General features: G+C 44.7%; 1 protein-coding gene across 4 annotated transcripts in view; it reads right to left on the reverse strand.

The window, feature by feature from the left end:
* TRAPPC8 (trafficking protein particle complex subunit 8) overlaps positions 1-20,164 on the reverse strand; it is a 2,435,788-nt gene that overhangs the window by 499,912 nt on the left and 1,915,712 nt on the right. For all 4 annotated transcript variants that reach the window (XM_069620968.1, XM_069620966.1, XM_069620965.1 and 1 more), the window contains one exon: positions 17,505-17,947. In XM_069620968.1, coding sequence (XP_069477069.1) covers positions 17,505-17,947 — 443 coding nt within the window. The remainder of the gene's footprint in view (positions 1-17,504; positions 17,948-20,164) is intronic.

Consider the following 20,164-nt stretch of genomic DNA (forward strand, 5'->3'; position numbering starts at 1 on the left):
CTTCGAAAGGGAGGGGAAACAGCACAGAATCACTGTTTGAGGAAGGGTTAAGGATTCTACAGATAGAAGATTAGGAACCTCCAAGGAGTGGATGAAGAATGAGGGGCAACCCAATTAAAAGGAAAAGCTGGGAATGGACAAAAGTTTGAAAGAAAGGAGCCAAACTCTGGGCTCCGAGTGGGCCGGGAGCACCCCAATAGGAGGGGGGGGGGAGGAGGGGAGAAGCCCCAGTCGAAGAATGAGCAGGGTACTCTGCTGCGCTTAGAGTATAGTGGACGATACGGAGGGTGAAATTCACCACCGGGGAAGAATGGAATGAAGGGGAACTGGGGGGGGAGGGGGGAGTTCATCTTGGTTTAATCACAGGTGTAAGGGTACCCACACGTTATTACTCTGAGTTGTTAAAGGGGTTCAGCTCCCGGGGGAAGGGAAGTCCGGGGTGCTAGAGGCTGGCTGAGCCCGACCAGAGTGGGGTGGTGGGAGAGTTGGGGGCAGGGGGTAGAGGAGACAGTTATCCAGGAGATCATCTACATCAGACTACGCTAAGCCTGATGCAAAAGCTTTAAACTAATCACTCTCAATGTCAGGGGCCTTAACTCACCGGGGAAAAGGAGGACGATAGAACCATTTTTGTGCAGGGAAAAAGCGGATTGGGTAGCACTCCAAGAGACACATGTCCAGAAGGCAGATAGACAAACTCCGGCTGAGAGGGTACACCCACTTGTTCCAAGTTAATGACAAGGGGAAATGGGGGGGGTGGATGCTTTTGGCCCTCCACGCACTGCCAGGCCTATGGGTCAGAAACGAAGGGGGTCCCGGAGGGGAGGTATGTTATGCCTATCATCATCTGGGACGCGGAGGGATACACCTTAGCGAAAATATATGCTCCCAACGCAGGGCAGGAGGGATTCCAGAGGACAGTATTGGGGGAGCTCGAGAAGTTTGCGAAGGGGGAGGATAGTGCTCACGGGGGACTTCAACCTGGCGTGGGATCCAGACAAAGACAGGAGCGCAAGACTATACCATAGTCAGAGGGCCCCAACAAAGAAAACGAAAGAGGAGATAGAGAGAGTGTGTCAGGTGGATGCATGAGGGAATTAAAGGGAGGGAACAGTGGATATATGTACTAATCTTGCAGTCGTTTTCCAGGATAGACTACGTGTGGGTGGCCCATACCCTCCTGGGGCAGGTGAGAGAGATCACACTGAGGGCAATCGCATTGTCCAACCATGCGCCTATAGGCCTCTCACTGCAAAAGAGGAGAGGGGGCCCGGGACTCTGGAGGTGGACGTTCCCAGAGTACCTCCTTAACGACCCAGTGATTAGAGAGGAGCTGAGGGGATGGATTAAGGATTTCTTCGTAATCAACAGGCAGGGGATAGCTGCAACAACTGTATGGGATGCATTTAACGCCACCATGAGGGGGGAGTTGATAGCTAGGAAGGTGCAGAGAGAAAAAGAAAGGAATCAATTGCAGAAAGATCTTGAACAACTAAAGGGGATAATTTCCAGGATGGAGAACAACGCCAGTAACGCGATCAAGAAAGAGTATAGGGGGTTAGAGGGCAACTGGACGTTCTCCAATCAAAGAGGACAAAGCAGTCACTCCTATACCTGCAGCAGAAATGTTACATTAAAGCTAACAAGCCGGATAGGTTAGTGGCCAGACAGTTAAGGAACAAGGACGGTGCCAGAACCATATTAAAGATCAAGTCCGGCGTAACAAGGGACTGCACCTCGAGTGAGGACATCCTAAGTGCCTTCAGGGAATTTAATTCGAGCCTGTATGCAACAGACTCACCGGAGGAGGAGGCCCAACAAGACTTCCTGGCGAGGTCCTCTTTGACAAGGCACACTCAAGAGGAGAGTAACAAGTTAGAGGGGGCAATCACCCCCCAGAGGAGATGAGGGCTGCGATCCGGTCATTACCAAAAGGGAAAGTCCCCGGACCAGACAGCTACCTGGCCAGCTTCTACAAAATATTCCAGGAAACCTGGATACCGCCTTTAGTGCCCTTATTCAACTAATTCGGGTCATCCAGGAGAATAGCCCGCTCTATGGAGGAGGCCAAAGTAGTTTTACTTCTGAAGCCCAATAAGGACCCAGAGCTATGCGGTTCCTACCAACCCATTTTCCTCATCAATAATTATACACGGAGATATTGGTGACCCAATTAGAGAGGGTACTCCCAAAACTGATCGGGGTCAACCAATCAGGGTTCATTTAAAACAGGCAAGCTTCCGACAATACGCTGGGTGGGTCACCTCATGGAGAAAGCCACCCTAACTGATACTCCCGCTGAGGTTTTAGCTTTGGATGCAGAGGAAGACTTTGACCGTGTAGAGTGGTCGTTCCTCTTCCACACTATGGAGGTCATGGGGTTTGGGGAAGAGGTTTAGAAACATGGTGAGGGCTAACTACAAGGACCCAATACTTCGCCTGGCAATAAATGACCAGCACTCGGAAAGTAGAAGGGTATCCCGTGGTACGAAGCAGGGGTGACCCCACTCCTTTACGTAATCCACCTGGAGCCCCTTCTCTCCCAGACATCACAGGGATTCACTTGGGCAAAGAGACCCACAAGGTGATGGCCTTCGCGAATGACATGCTATTAGCAATAAGGAACCCAGAGACTACATTCCCAGGGTTGGGGAAGGAGGAACTGGGGGAGTTTGGTAGAGAGGCGGGTTTGAAAATCAACAATCATAAATGATAAATCCGAATTGCTTAATATGAACATGACGGAGGGGAGGGTGAATAGGCCTAAAGAGAGGTCCCCCTATAATTGGGCCATCAGGAGCATTTGTTACTTGGGTGTGCAGCTTACGGGAGCAATCAGGGGGATATACAAGGCGAACTATCCACCGCTCCCTGAGAAGATTAAGCAAATGCTGAGAGACTGGGTCCTCTTTCAAATTCGTGGCTAGGGAGAATAAATGTTCTGAAGATGGTGATCCTCCCCAACAGTGCTCCGGATAAGATTCTGAGGTGGGAGTATTTTACGCATGCTTTTTCAAATTAGAGAGTAAATTCAATATCAAGAGAGTAAAAATTAGTTTTCTCAACTCTGGAAGAGAGTAAAAGGTATCCAAAACATACTATCGAATAGTATATTTTAAAGCGCACTATGCAGAGAGGTGATGGAAGTCTTTCTTGAAAGTAACAGCTTTAAAAGTTTTACAACATTTGTTCCAAGTACATTTTTCTGAACAAATACAGTAAAACTTTAACACTGCCAGTTTCGGGGAAAGGCTTCCCTCGCCTCTCTGCTATCAAAATGCAAGTGAGCACATCCAGGGGTGCACCTAGGCTAAAATTTAGGCGAGGGCTAACCCTTCAAATGTTGGGAGGGGCACCAACTTCAGAGACGGTGGAGGAGTGGCAAACATACTTGTGTAGGGGCATCTAACTACATTACTCATTTTAATGAGACTATTCCAGTCCAGCTTCAATGTTACCATCAGTTAACTCTCAATTTGAGTCTAAAACCAGTGGTCGAAGTGTACGAAAATAAGTAGTGGAACTATGTTCCCTACTGGACTGCACCGCTCCCCACAAACCCCATTGCCACACACCCTCCCACACACAATACAAACCCCAAAACACATGCTCCTTCTGTTTAGGGGAACCCTCAGTGCAGTGCACTAAAAGTGAACGTTTCAACTTCTTCCTACACTTTTATTTTAAAAGAAAACCATTCCAGAACGGTTTCTTTTTCAAATAAAAGTATAGGAACTGTAAAATTTAATTAAAAGAAGTAGAGGAGCACCGCTCCCGCCGACTTCGACCACTGTCTGAAACACCCACTTCTTGCATATCCTGAAGGTCCTAGAAAGTGTGAAAATGGCAGATGGAGTGCAATGAAAGATTCAATATCATAGCATAACAGGACATTGCACAGTGTGGGGCAGTTCTCTGGACGACCCAAGCAACTTCAGTGGCTGCGAGCAACAGGGGAGAAAATGTAATGTTGGTTCTACCACAGTCCGCTATACTAAAATCTCTGGTGCACTGACTGGCTGGTGAGACTGTGCCTGTGAAATCCAGTGTTATGAGACTGGGGGAGGGCCAGTGCAGCAATAATGCAATTCTACACGCCCCATATAGAATTGCATTATTGCTGCACTGTGATGTGCCTGTGTTTAACAGTTAACTGCTCACACTCGTTTACTGGAAGATTGGCTCTTCCTATAGGAAGGAGGGGCTCAGGGATAAACTGGCAGAATCCACCTGTTATTGATGTTCAAGCGTCTGCATCACCTGGACGATTTGTAGATTCCACTTGTGAGGCTGCTAGGTCAGACTCTTTATAATTGCCCGACCTTTGACCAGATTTACTGCACTGTTAAAGTCACCTGTAAATGCACAGGATTGTGTGACTAATTGTGCTGCGTAGTGTTGCAGAGCTATGAATGGGTTTGCTAGGGTCAAACTTAGCGGTCTGGTTAAAGGCCCTGCTTCTATCACTGAAGAAGGATAAATCATATTCAACTCAATGTTAATGTTAAAGGCTATTTATACTGTGCACTATCACCACTTGGGTGTTCCCCTGGCGCTCTGGCGGATCTGAATAGAAAAAGGGTAGGATGGGTTAGTAGGCTTGAGTGTGAAAAGTGCAAGAGAGCTGTGATGTGCTGTTGGGAGCTTCAGTTCAGTTAACACCGTTCGCTGTGCTGTGTAGACATCACACAGGTTCCACCACCCAGAAGCTGTATTTCCATAGTCTGCTAGAGACAGCACTAATATGTGAGGGACATGGACAATTGCACAGGCTACATTAGCCGCTGCAGAGCCCCGTCATTTATTCCATAGATCTAAACATGCTTACTGTTCTCCTTAAACAGAAGATAGTCCATGAAGAACACTTTTTAGAGTTATGTCTGCTTGGGGGATGATCCCGTTAAAGAGTACCCGAAAGATTGGGCTTTTGTCGAGGCAAAATTAACATACCACATCCAAAATAAAAACATTTTATGTCCCTTCTCCATGGATCGAACATGAGTGGTAGCAATTAACCCCGTTCAGATTCAGCCAACTAAATCAAGGGCCATGCATACATTGTTGGCACTTCCGTTTCAGGCCGGCCACGTCCCTAATCAAACTCACCAGACAGAGCCTGAGCGTTTTGAAGAATTGATTTAAAAAAGCGACTACTTGCAGTGATTCCTGGCCTAAGCACATGCCCTTTCCACCAAGCCCAAAAGTGTGTGTCCTACTCCTATTACAGTAATATGGCACAGCAGTTCACACAAAGCTAGCATTTGCTAAATATGTGTTCCAGCGCCATCTACTGGAAAGAAAGAATAGGGGAATTCTCAAAAAAGTACTGTGACCAGCCTGCGTAAATGGTACGAAAATAAAAATAAAATGTGGCGTTTTTACATTATTTTATTGTGTAAAAAGCCCCATACGCTCCTTATCTGGAGGGCTGATCCCCAAGATACTTTATCACTTTCAGGCTCTCCCAATTAAGGTCTGGCACGTGTTTTAAGGAACTTCAGGGTCGGGCAAACAAGTTTATCTGGAATAATAAAAAGCTGCGATTGTCAATATGACTATTAATGACACCTACTCACAAGGGGTCTTTGGGGGTTCCAAACTTCTATCTATATTAATTAGCGGCGCAGTTTAGTTTAGTTTAGTTTATTAATTTGTATAGCGCGCCATACCCTGGAGTATCAGGGCGCAAGCGGACAAGGATATGCTCAACTTAGTTACAGGTACATAGAAATGGGGGTACAAAGATGCGCTGAGCTTGGTTACAGATATGCTCAGCCATTGCAAGTACAGAAAAAAAGGCAGGAAGTGTAGACATAGGCAATATTACAGCAATCGAATGTGAACAGGGAGACATAAGCAGAATTATAGCAAGCAAATATGAACAGGGAGAGATCCAGGACAGGGGTGCGAGGAGCATGCTCCTGTTCACGTAATATATAGTTATATACAGTATTGTACAATGTGACAAGTGGACTAGTTAGTTGTCATTGGCTCTCAGCCACCTGGTGAGGTTTTGTCTGAATTTAGCAAAAGGCTGAGGTTCTCTGACGTCATGGGGGAGGGAGTTCCATAGCTGCGCCGCCTTAACCGGGAAGCTGTTACCTCCTATAGTGGCAAGTTTGAAACGCGGGACTTGAAGGCAGTTTGCGTTGGCTATTCTGGAAGGTCTGGAGGAGGTTCTTTTACGTAATCTATCCATGAGGTAAGGTGGAGCTTTGTTGTTGATACATTTGTGGGTGAGGGAAGCGATTTTGAGATGAATTTTGTCTATGGTGGTGAGCCATTTGTGTTCTCTTCTTGTGGAGGATATATGTTCGTTTCTGTTTATCTTGAGTGCTGCTCTCAAAGCATTGTTCTGGAGCACTTGAATTTTGTGGATGGTCTGTTTATTAGCTCCAATGTAAAGTCCATTACAATAGTCTAATTTGGATAGTATCAAGGCTCTGGCAAGTGTAATGCAACTGTCTGTGGAGAGGAATCGTTTGCTCGCTCTGATAAGTTTGCATGTATATGCTGTGGCAGAAGCTAGAGAGTTAACTTGTTTGGTAAAGTTCATGGTGGCGTCTAGGTAAAATCCTAAGGTTTTTACTTCATGGGCTACTTTTATGTTGTTCCCATCGATAATGAAGTTGTCATAATCATGGCTGAGTTTGGATATATAGGTAGTGGTGCCCAGGATGATAAGCTCAGTTTTATCATCGTTCAGGCATAGGCCGTGTGTGGCCATCCATGCCTGAACGATGCTATAAATTCTGTTCACTAGGGCCAGGTCCTTGGCGTAGTCTCCTGATAGCGGGAGGAGGATCTGGGTATCGTCTGCGTAGTTAGTGTAGGCGATACCCAGATGATCCAATTCATCAAAGAGAGGCTTCGTAAAGACATTATAGAGGGTAGGTGATACACAGGACCCTTGTGGAACACCGCAGGTTATGGGGACTGGATCTGCTGAGGCTGATGGCGCGAAGACTCTCATGGTCCGATTGCTCAGGAATGACTTGATCCAAATTATGGCCTCTTTTGAGAAGTGGGCTGCCGAGTCGAGGTGATTACAGAGGACTTTGTGGTCCACTAGGTCGAATGCCGCTGATAGGTCCAGGAGGAGAAGTAGGGCCGCTTGGCCATTGTCTCTGCAATCGTCTATTTGGGCCTTAAGGTCTATTAGCGCTGTCTCGGTCCCATGTTGCGGCCGGAAGCCTGATTGACGGGTTCCAAGTAAATGGTTAGTCTCTAGGAAGCTTTGAATTTGCGAGTAAGCCACTTTATCTAAGATTTTTAGAAGAAAGGGCACCGTCGTGATGGGCCTGAAGTTAGTCGGAATGGCAGGGTCAAGGGTTTGCTTCTTTAAGAGTGGCAGTACCCAGGACTCTTTTAGGTTGATCGGTACTGAGCCTGAGGTAAAGGAGGAGTTGATTAGTTTGGTTATAAATGGCGACAGTTCTCTCGCAGCATCCTTGATGAGTTGTGCTGGGCATTGGTCGCCTTTGCAGTTGGACGGTTTAAGTCCCAGGATGACCTTTTCTACCTCTATGGTCGATACCTTAGAGAAGCAGAATCGGGCTCCCAACTTGGGCTGGGGCGGTGGCGCTGAACTCTGAAGGATGTGTGGTGTTAGTGATGCCTTCTTGATGGCAATTTTGGTTTGTAGGTTTGCTACTTTGTTTATTAAGGCAAGTTGTATGCTAGAGCACCATTGTTTATCCTTGGTGCAATTTTTTTGGGGTACAACGGGTGTCTCTAATTCTTTCAGAATGCTGAACAGTTCTTTGACACTAGATTTTGAGTTGGATATTCTAGTATTGTAGGTTTCTTGTTTGGCTAATAGTATTTCTTTCTTGTATTGGGAGGAGGCTTTGGAGAGGTTGAGTTTATTTTTGACTGATGGGGAAAGTCTCCAAATGGTTTCAAGTTTTCTTTTAGCCAGCCTAAGATTTTTTAGGTGGGGCGTGAACCAAGAATTGAGGTGTTTTTTAGGTTTGCTGTTTCTTAGTTTGAGCGGGGCTATGTGATCCAAGGCTGAGGACATGGCTGCATTATAATGTTCGACTAGCAGATTAGGGTCCATGCAGTCAGATAGTGCGTTTAATTTAGGTAGTATAACGGGCATCAGATTTTCTGCTGTCATTAGTTTTTTATTCCTCGTTGGCATAGGTGGGGCAAGTGAGGGCGGGGCAGTGACCTGATAGGTTGTCACTGAGAATAATAGCAGGTGGTGGTCAGTCCAGATCTGCGGTACAGAATCTGTAATATTTACATCGCAATTATGTTCCGCTATCCAGTCAAGGATGCGACCTTTGTTGTGGGTGGGTAGTTTAACTTTTTGGGAGAATCCCAGCTCTTTCAAGGTCAGAGCAATCGCTGACGATTGGGTGTCCTTAATGTCATTGTACCCTAGATTAAAATCTCCTAGCACTATTGTTTGGGATGTATTTTTTAGGTTGTTGGACAGGGATGTCGAGATGTCCTCAGAGAAGGTTCCGATAGGACCTGGTGGTCTGTAGATGAGGATGATGTTTAGGGTTTGGGAGTTGGCGGTGGCTATTTTGACCGTGAGGGATTCACAGGATTGCATATTGGTAGCAGTGATGATCCTCATGTCCAGGCTAGTTTTAGCTATAATTGCTAGACCTCCACCTCTGGAGGTAAGTCTGTCCGCGCGTAGGATTGTATAGTTGTCTGGGACTGCTAGTGATAAGGCTGGGCCAGCCGCATCATGTAGCCAAGATTCTGAGATGGCCAAGAAGTCTAAGTTGTCTGTGACAATGATATCTGAGATCTCTGTAGCGTGTGCGACTAGCGACCTGGCATTTATAAGTGCGCCTTTGAGATGTGGTTTGTGGTCGGTTAAGTTAGGGCTGGAGATGATGTGACTACCTTTGGTTGTCTGTTTGGAGTTATATATTTTAGGTCTGTTAGGCTTGGGCTGTTTCCTAGTGGGTTCCGCAATACCCTTCAGGGGTAATTGTAATTTATTTCGGGATTTTGATAGTTCAACCTTCTTGGCTGGTAGCTCATGCAGTTTGGACAAACGAGCACGTAGTCTAAGATTTCTGTCTGCAGTGTTACAAGGCCTTTGTAGAGTGGTGCTATCTGGATGATGAGTCATTTTAAGTTCAGTATTAGGTTGTTGTATGTTGAGCATGATATGGCAGGCGCGATGGATGGAATAAGTGCGAAGACTCAGAGTGTTAACTTTGGTGCTTATTTTAGGTGGTTGTATTCCTAATGTGAGGAGGAGGGCGATATACAATGGTAGCCAAGGTGACCTGTAGGCAAAACCTAGGGAGTACATGCTAAGTGACTGGATAGTAATCCGGTAGGAGTAGTTTCGATGGCCGTTTAAGTGGCTAGGACTAGGCAGGCTAGATGCAACTATCAGGTTGAGTACAGTTTCCGTAGGTGAGGGTTAGGAGAGTTCAGGCTATGGTCCCACGTGGGAGTGAGACGCCGGTAGTGGTATGCATAATGTGGGAGCGAAGAGGTAATGCTTGTATTAGGTGAGATTGTAAGTGCGAGTGTACTATCAGTCTAGTTGGTAGATCCTGTTAGTATCTGTAAGGCGGATATGCTACAGCAAGGGTTCAGGCTTGGGAAGTCCTAAACGTGGCTAAAAATGCCAATATAGTGGGGCATGGCACATGGAAATTGACATGGGCATGGGGCACACATAGTTTCGAGTAGTCTGAAAGCGACCATAAGGCACAACGCAATTTAAGAGTGGTCTGAAGGCGACCATAAGGCACAACACAATATAAAAGGTGGTCTGAAAGCGACCATAAAGCGACCATAGGGCACAATACAATTTAAAAGTGGTCTGAAAGCGACCATAAGACACAATACAATTTAAAAGGTGGTCTGAAAGCGACCATAAGGCATAACACAATATAAAAGGTGGTCTGAAAGCGACCATAAGGCACAACACAATTTAAAAGTGGTCTGAAAGCGACCATAAGGCACAGCACAATTTAAAGGTGGTCTGAAAGCGACCATAAGGCACAACACAATATAAAAAGGTGGTCTGAAAGCGACCATAAGGCACAACACAATTTAAAAGTGGTCTGAAAGCGACCATAAGGCACAGCACAATTTAAAGGTGGTCTGAAAGCGACCATAAGGCACAACACAATATAAAAAGGTGGTCTGAAAGCGACCATAAGGCACAGCGCAATTTAAAGTGGTCTGAAAGCGACCATAAGGCACAGCGCAATTTAAAAGTGGTCTGAAAGCGACCATAAGGTACAACACAATTTAAGAGGTGATCTGAAAGCGACCATACGGCACAACACAGTTTAAAAGTGGTCTGAAAGCGACCATACAGCACAATACAGTTTGGAAATGGTGAGTATGCTCAGGTCACACAGTCATACATTGACGGTGCAATACGGTTGAAAAAAATAGTTGGGGAAGTATACTGGTATTGAGTTTCTTACCCTGAGTAGGTGCCGGCATAATCAGGAGGTTGTAAGTAAGTTTCAGAGGGAGCATGAGAGCTGGTACTCGGCACTTGATAAGACCTGGATTAAAGGTAATGTTGGTGGGAGGCAAGTTCTGTGGCAGGGTTCGAGGGGGGCGAGCGCCTTGCGCCTGCCAGCGGCGAACAGGGGCTAACAGGGTAGCTTGGCCTTAAAGGTGGCCACCGGCTGTTCCTGTAGGTTTGTGCGCGTTGCTTAGCAACTAAAACGATGCCAAGCCTCACTTTCACCCCGCATCGCGCCCGACATTTTAGAGTGATAAGGGAGTGGTTCAGGTCTGACCAGGAAAAGGCATGGGCAAACATGGATAGGGCAGTGGTGGGAAGACCACTAGAGAGGGTACTATGGTGCTTGAAGACAGACAGGCCAAAAAATATGTACAGGAGCAGGATCACGGCCTTGGTGGGCGAGGTATGAGAGGTTCTGTTTAAGAGGGCGGGCTGACGAACTTTCGATCCCGATTGAAGCCAATATTGCAGAACCTACAGTTTTCCCCAGGGCAGGAGGAGGGAGCATTCGGGAAGTGGGACATGGGGGGGGTGCCGGGTGATACGGGACCTGACAGAACTGGGGTGGGGGCCAGTTAAAAACATATGAACAGTGTAAAAATGATTTCAGCTTGGGGGAAGGGGAGAGGTTTAGATATTCCCAGTTAAGGTACTGGGTGAAAAATCCTGGGCTTATAAAAGCAGCAACAAGGGATATTACCATCATTGAGAAATATGTGACGAGCAACATGGGAGACTCACATTATCGCGAACCTTTATAAGATTTCTCGTCCCGCGAAGAGAAGGAGAAATGGCCATATATGAAACAATGGGAGAAGACAGTGGGGCGGGAAATAGAAGGGGAACAGTGGGAACAATTGTGGGCGGGCATCCACCGCTTAACCAGGGTGGTGCGATTAGGGAAATGTGGATCAAGACTATAGTCCAGTGGCACCTCACCCCAATAAGTCTTCACAAATTCTATCCAGCTGTGTCAGATAAATGCAGGAGAGGATGCGACCAGCAGGGCCCATGGGGGCACATTTGGTGGGAGTGCAGGAAACTGGTGAAGTTCTGGGAATATGTAAGAAAGGCGATGTCGGGCATATTTGGCATACAGGCATTCAAGGACATTGCAGAAGCCATGTTGGGGTGCGCCCTAGAGCCATTACCAACTAGAGCTCAGAAGAAGGCCTATGTGATTCTCAGTATGGCCACATCACTATTGGTGGCCCAAAATAGAGTGGTCCCAAACAAGCAGGAATGGTTGGCTAAAGTCTGGCAATTTGTGGCCTTAGAGCGATTGACTTACTCTCTGCAAGGATATAGATCATCCAATGAAGAGAACACTACAGTGACCTCAGTTTCAAATTTAAATGTAAACTGCCTTAATGTTACAGAGAATTCCCAGCCTGACAAAGGGGAATATTCAAACAGCATTTGAATCTATGAAAGATTTATGCTGAAGAACGGTGGTGCCTTTGCTGTAGTCGCACAGACTTGTGAAGAAATTAATGAAAGGACACGTTTGAGCTTTTCCTCCTGTATGCAAGTCTGACACGTCTTGGGAACTGAACGTCATTCTCACCAGATCAATGCCACCGCACCCCCCATTCAAAACAATGCATAAGGCCAGCATTGGGGTTGTCTCACGAAAGACAGTGTTTTTGGTGGCTATCACCTCAACGAGAAGCGTATGTGAGATCATCCTTACGTCCGCCTTATCTTATTTTTCAAGACAAGGCCCTCATGTGGACCAATGTTTATGCCTAAAATGGCATCCTCTTTTCACCTGCATTCGCCCTTGGTCCAGTCTGTCTTTTTCAGCCCCCTGGCAACACCTGCTGAACGCTTGCTGAACGCTTGCTTCACTTCGCTAGATGTTATGAGGGGACTCAATTAATACATTGATTGTACCAAGAATTTTTTCGAAAATCATCACAACATTTTTTGCCTTTTGCCCTGCTGCTACTGGCAAGGGTCTTTCTACATTTTTGATTTCTTGATGGATTTCTGTTTGCGTCACTTTCTGCCATCAACTTGCTAACAGGGCACTTCCTGACCAGCCTGACGCACATTTGAAGAAAGAAGTCTCACCTACGACTGCTCTTTTAGCAGGAGTGCTACTGTTGGACATATGCAGGGAGCCTACGTGGAGGTCTCTGCATACCTGCACCTGATTTACTGCACCACCAAGAAGTCTGCACAGGAGTCCTGGGTTGGACAGGCAGCCCTTTGAAGCATGTTCGCCTCAGGTGAGCCATCTTCCTTGTCCCTACATACATGTATGTGCATATTGATGCATTTTTACTGCTTTGAAATCCATTCAACAGCATCTGGAATAAGTTAATTACCTGTAACTCCAGTTCTCCAGCATTGGTATGTTTCAAAGACTCACACGCAACCTTTGCAACTACCCTGTTTGAGGCTCATCTTTGCACTGTTTCCTAAAATAATCTAAAGATGATGTAAAGGGGTGGAATAAAGGGAAGCACTGCCTATTGACTAAAGGATTAAAGACCCAAAACAACAATAAGAGAAATCTAAAGAGAATGCAGTTTCTTGTATTTGTTTGAAAATGCAATTGTTACCGAGGATTCCTAGCCTGACAGGGAATGTTCCACAACATGTGCATCTATAAAAGATACTATTGCTGGAGAACAGGAGTTGAGGTAAGTACTTTATTCCCTCTGCCTGGTCCTTCTTTCGCGAGTTGACCTGTCCTACACCTTTTTCACATTTACCTGTTCTTTTCCTTTCTTTTTTACTTCATTCTTGTACCCTTGAATGTATTACTTTTACTGTACACACTGGTGGATGGTGATATGTTAATTTAAAGTTGATTATTTTCTTTTTGCAACTTTCTTCAATCTAACATATTAGAAAATTGTGCTACACCATAAAGTCCCAGGGCTTTAGTACAGACAATGTAAATACTCATTATGGTCAGTGCTGATTGCCACTTATATGAACTCCCGAAATTATTGATGACCCTATACTTTGTGCCATTGTCTGGTCGTAATATTTATATACTCGAAACCGCTCAGCATTTTTCCAAAATTCATCCCCAAATAGGTAAAGCTTGTTTTCTCTGGAATCATCACCTTGCCCAATAGCATAGCCAACTCCCCTAGTTGGTTTCTTTTTCAAAGTGAAGCTAACCATCACTGAATTAGCTGCACTCACTTTTTTTATTTTAAATCGAAGGAGGCCTTGAAATTCACATATTGATTAAGATTTGAAGAGAATGTGGGATTCTACCGATCAGTACCACATCATCTGCATAGGTTAAAGCTAGTATTCGTCTTTTGCCAAAAGGGGGAACATCCACAGTTATTAGTGTGCAGTGCGTACAGGAGGAGTGTTAAAATGCACCCATGCCGCCGGACTCCCCTGTTAATGTCAAACCACAGCCTATAAGCCCTGGGAACGCCCGTATCGGAACAGTGGACCGGTTATCGCTATGGAGTTCCATCAAAACCCTAATCAAGTACTCGGGTAAACCTTGCCGTGATAGGACCTGTCAGAGCCTTGCCCCGTTGACTGAATTAAAGGCAGTTAAAAGGTCCATAAATGCAACGTACACTGCTTCCACCTTAATGTGCAGCGAATTGGCTAGGATTACATTTAAATTTAACTCCCGATTTGTTTAGTGGTTAATCAAGCAATAAAGGTGTTTTAGATTACATTGTGGAATATTTGTGCCTGAACCATACCCTAATAAAAAATCTTCAAAAGAGAAAAATCACATCATGCCCCGCTGATCATTGAGTTAACAGCGGGCAATGCCCAGGGAGGACTATGGAAAGGGAGATTTCCGACTGAGTTATTACACAATCGTGTAATATCAGGTTCGATACAGGATAAATAGATTTTTACTTTGAAAAAAATGAGACATGGACACTCCCCGGAGATGGTCTGGGATGCCTTCAAAATAGTCTTGAGAGGCCAACTAATAGCTATCAAAGTAGCACAGGGAAAAAAAGTCGCGAGTGGAAACCTGAAAGAGATACAAGGACAGGTGATGAAAGGCCCGAATAGGAAGATGCAGAGGGCTCTGAGACATGTTCAGAGCCAACTAGATGCTCTATGTACAAAACAAGCAGAGATGGCCTTACTTTATATGAAACAAAGATCATCTGAAGGGAAATAAAGCAGATAGGCTGCGAGCTAGACAACTTGAAATTAAGAAAATCAAGCCCAAAGGGTAATGAAACTCCAGAACATAAAGGGGGACTTAGAGACAGCAAACGAGGCAATAGCTGAAATATTTCAAGGGTACTATCAATCATTGTATACAACAAAATCCCCTGTCGGATAAACAGGCAATTTACCAGGGAAAGATTAAGCTTTCTCATATTTCGGAGGAGGAAAAAGACTTCAGAGGGGGGAGACAAGAGGAAAAGGTGAAGGCAGCGACTAGAACACTTCCGAAAAGTAAAGCGCCGGCCCCAGATGGCTACTCAGCAAACTTTTATAAAAGATATCTTGATAGCGTAGCCCCACGACTTACGAAACCCCTTAATTTAATACATTTAGAATGAAAGGCACAATCACACAATCCATGAATGAGGCAAAATTGGCAGTATTCCATAAACAGGGTAAAGATCCTACAATTCCAGTATCATACAGACCTATAGCACTGATCAATCTGGATGCTAAACTTTACACTAAGATCCTGGCAGGCAGAATAACCCAATTAATGCCCAAACATATAAATCAAGACCAATCAGGGTTCATCCCGGAGAGGCAAACGCAGGATAACACCCGCAGAATATGCCATCTAGTAGAGGGAACCACCAAGATGCAAACACCGGCAATACTAGTGGCCTTAGATGCAGAAAAGGCATTTGACAGAGTTGAATGGTCCTTTTTATACCATACAATGGAAAAAATGGGGTTTGGCAAAGGGTTTCTCCAGATGATCAGAGTCAACTACAGCTCTAAACAATGCGAGTGGCAGTAAAAGGGATGGTGTCGGGTAGTATAGAGATTAGGAGGGGTACGAAGCAGGGCTGCCCGCTGTTTCCCTTATTGTATGCTATTTATTTAGAACCATTATTGGCTAGAATTTGTGGGACAGCTCAAATAAGAGGGATCGAAATGGCGTGGGATGAGCATAAAACCATAGCGTTTGCTGACGACATGCTAAGTGCGCTGACAGACCCGGGAAAGCCGAACCCAGCATTAATGAAAGAGCTGGAGGATTTTGGGTTAGTCTCGGGATTAAAAATAAACAGGCAGATCAGAAATGTTAAACTTATCAATGGACCCGGAGTCAATAACCAGGCTGGGCTCTCAGACGTAATTGCGGATCGTGGATAAGGGGATTACGTATTTCAGAGTAATACTGACTAACTATGGGGCAACTATACAGGGCTAATTATCCACAATTACTTATTCAGATTAGATCTGATCTGCAGACATGGTACCCCTCTAGCGACTTCTTGGCTGGGGAGATTAACAGTGACAAAGATGGTAATACTGCCCAAGCTTTTATATTATTTTCAGCAACTCCCAATCCAGATTCCAAAGACATTCTTCCAATTCCTCACAAAAATGGGGTCGGCATATATATGGCAAAACAAGCCCCCAAGAATAGCAATGTCCACCTTGACAGCGCCAAGAAATCGAGGGGGGATGGGTATTTTGAAGATACTCAACTACGGGTGGTGAGAAGGGTTTGCAGATGATCGACAGAAAATATGGGCAAGACAGGATAGGGCAGTGGCGGGGGCATCCCCTACCGGAATTCTTGTGGCTAGACAAATCACATAGACATCCTAACATTCAGGCCAGTGAAATCGTATGGGAGTCAGTAGTAAGAAGGGGGGCATTGACAGAGAACCTCTCTCCATTCCTACCAATATTCGGGAATCCAGGAAAAAGGGGCATTTAAGGTATGGGGCTGGTGGGATGTAAGCAAATTTGGGATACGTTTCTGGGGCACATCCTTCGGACCTTTGAGGAATGTGTAAGGGACATAGGACTGAAAGAAGAGGATAGATTTTGGTACAAACAAATGAAGCACTGGCTTACTGGTCCAAAAATCAGATTAGCAGCCCCTGCCAGCTGACACCATTCAAAACATTCATCAAGCCCTTCACAGGCGTGAGGAAAATGATCTCGACACTGTATAAACACCTTAATGACCTTAATGAACTTTTAGTTCAATGAAAATATATGAAAAAGTGGGAAAAGACACTTAGCATAACAATACCAGAAGAACACTGGGCTTATGAATGGGGACTAATCCCCAAAATAACATCTATACATGTGAGGGAATTGTGGCTCAAAATGTTATTTCAATGGCACTATACCCCAAAAAGGCTTCACACCATGTATCCCTTAGTTTTGGATAGCTGTTGGAGGGAATGTGGGGCTGTAGGAGATTGGTTACATGTATCGTGGGAATACCCGATCCTGCAGCCATTTTGGAAGGATGTACAGGCACAAACGAGGGGAATGTTTCAGGCAATAGATTATGTGGGCAAAAGGATCTGGCTGTGTGGCCTATGGGTTCCACAAGAGAAAGCACACTACAAGAAACAGAAGAGGGCCTTTATGATCCTAATAATAGCTGCATGCCTTATGATAGCTCAACAATGGAAACAAAGACAGAGCCTGATGAATCAGGATTGGTTGCAGACAGTATGGAGCTTCGTTTCAATGGAATGGATAACCTACAACATACAGTGAGACAGAGACTCTTAAGCAGGATTGGGGAACGGTACTGAAGTACTTGCAGAGTGACTATATGGTACAAAGGTGCCTACATAAAAAGGATTCTGGACATTTTTTGAAAATGTGAGATGATATGAGGCTAAAAGGAAGCAGTGCATACCTCTGACGGGGTGGGGGGTTGATTTAACTGTCTATGTTATGAAAAAGATAAATAAAAGAAATAATTTGAGAAAAATCAATAATTGTTGGAACACTGCAATAACCAACCATTGGCCTTAACGCTAATGCAATCTCTTTTTAAACTAGTCATTCCAAACATGTCACAAATGCAATGACGCAGCTAATAGAGAAAGGAAACACTTACCACATTTTTGATGGCTTTTCAGTACTTTCATAGTAAAATAAAAAGTTGATTTCATGAACACCTTCTTCATCAGGTCCACGTAACCATAGAGGCAGTTGCACGGATGCCCCAGGGGAAAGGACAGAGTCTGTTAGTGGAATATCTATCACCTCTGCTTGATTTCTTGAAGCAACCCCAAAGTCTACAGGAGAGGCAGAGGACAACAGTGGCATGCATTCGGAGGTAGAATCTGTCACAACTGTCTTGTAAGCACTACAGTTCTCTGAAGCAGAGGGGCTTAGTGGTGTCAGGACAGCAGTATTGCTGCCAAAAGTGAAGAACTCTGGGTATTTGGAAACAACCTTTAGTTTGGTAAGGGGGCACTTGCTTACATTCACAAATTCCACATAAGCTTTTCTGAGTTCTCCACACAGTAGTCCAGTTGGGAAATTGATAAAGAACACCTATAGAGAAAACAAAAATAAAAATGTTTATAGAACGTTGGGTACAGCAGGGAGATACCTTTAGATTATCTTCACTATGAGATGAACCTGAGCAAACAAGTCTCACTTGTAGGGTTTGCTATGGCGTAGTAAAATTAAAGTTCTCTTATTTAAAAATAAAAGCAAACAAAATGGAATTACATGTGTATTCACAGACAGTAAAGAAATCTTAAACAATAACATCTACTAGTAATAGTGTTTCCCTTTGCTCTAAGCCATGGGTATCTTGAATCTTCAGACCAGTGAATAGTGATTTGCTTGAAAAACTGGAAACGTACAGCTAACCTACTCCCTTTCAACAACCAGTGTTTCAGACTTTTACTCGTAGATATTTCAAGTTTTCTCGTTATGTAAAACCCTTGGACCCCAAACTAAACAGATGTTCTGCTGACAAAACCCATCAAAAAAAGACATCCATGGCTCTAGAAAAGGCCATTTTTTAAGCGATCTAAAGGCTGGCCTGGAATTGCTAGGAGTAATACTCTTCTACAGGAACAAGAGTTCAATTGAATCTTTGCCGGACTGTCCATTCCATGTAGGCTGTTTCTGGCATGCTCGTCATTTGGGAGCTGGGCTCTGCTCCCAGGGCTAAAGGAGAACTAACACTACTGAACCCGAACCGTACATTGCTATTGCTCATCCACACCCTAGAAAGGCATGTTTGCGAGGCTTTAATGCTTATAGGATAAGTGCAAAAAATAGAAAGGTCATGCCTCCAAGGCTAGTGGATTACAGCCAGAACAAGGCACTGAGCAGGTGCGATTTAGATAGCCTAAGTGTTCACAGACAAATGCCGGTCTCTCGGTGCGCAGGAGGCACCTTGGTGATCTGGCCATCTCCAGCTAGGTCCTCCGAGTACTCTCCCACAAGGAGGAAAAACAACTCAAACGCACACTGCATTTCAATCAACTATAATTCCCACGGGATTGCAAATTATGTGAGCCTTCTTAATTGCGGATGACTGACAAGAGGATAAAGAATCCCTCAGTAGGAGGTATTTGGGTGGGGATGGAAGGTTAGTGCAACTTGTAGCTATGCAAAGGCTAGTGGTGTGCAATGGTTGGGAATGCATTCAAAGTAATGCTATGAACTTCCAAACCCATCTCTTAGTTTAGACCGGATAACCACTTCAATCTTTAAGGGCAACATCCATTTTTCCCTAAACGCAAATATTTCTGTGTACATATAAATGTAAACTGAAATTTAAAAAAAATGAATTGGGGAGTAACTTCATCACCCATCACACTTGCAGAAATTCTCATAAGGATCTTCTCCTTGCCATGTTCCCACCACATGTGCGCGACAGAATGCACCAATCCTAAACATAACATACATTCCCTGTTAAAAAGGGCTACCAAATATGTTTCAAAGCCTCTATCAGAGAGATAAAAACAGGCAAGCTGTCTTGTGACAAATTAACGCAGGATGAACCAAAAGATTGAGAAGCCCATTCCTCTCAAACCAAGTCCAAATAAGAAGAAGCAGGGGCCAGCATAATCCACAGGCCATGTCCTTGAGGTCTTTTAAAATAATGTTTATATACAGAAGGCTTTGGTCTATCCCACGCCCATAACATCAGCACTGGCCTAACTGTTGTCTGTGTTCCTATGTTCTTCAGACCCAACTTATCATGCAAAAACTGGGTGAGATGAATCCTATGTGAACCAGTAGAGACTTCAAAACCCCATTTTCTGCCCCTGCGAGATACCTTACTCCAAACTGGCCCCAAAGTTCTGCCCCATAAAAGACATTAGTAACAACTTCAGTTTGACATGCCCCAAGCGACTACCTAGCTTCTGATGAAATCTCCGGACTAGCACTTGAAAATGAATGCACCTTTTAATACCTACAGGGGCAAAGCTACCAATGGGTAAAATTGATAGGTAAATAGTTGTTCCATGTCACATATTCCCAATATCTCCACTTCCAACAGGGTTTTACTCGCAAGTGCCTTTCGTGAACCTACACTAATTTTTGATCCATTTGTTTTAGAACCTTATGGGCAAAATACCTTTCAATGGTCATGAAAACAGCATAATCAGGGCTGAGTCCAGGAGAGAATGGTGGCCTCATATGTGAAGTACTAAACCCTTCAAATCCCTCCCCCACATCTTAGATACATCTGTCCCATTACTTGCAACTATCTAAAAGCCTCATCCAAGAAGAGATTGAGTAAGA

The sequence above is a fragment of the Ambystoma mexicanum genome, chromosome 5q (genome assembly GCF_040938575.1).
Source record: "Ambystoma mexicanum isolate Mex_15411 chromosome 5q, UKY_AmexF1_1, whole genome shotgun sequence".
NCBI lineage: Eukaryota > Metazoa > Chordata > Amphibia > Caudata > Ambystomatidae > Ambystoma > Ambystoma mexicanum.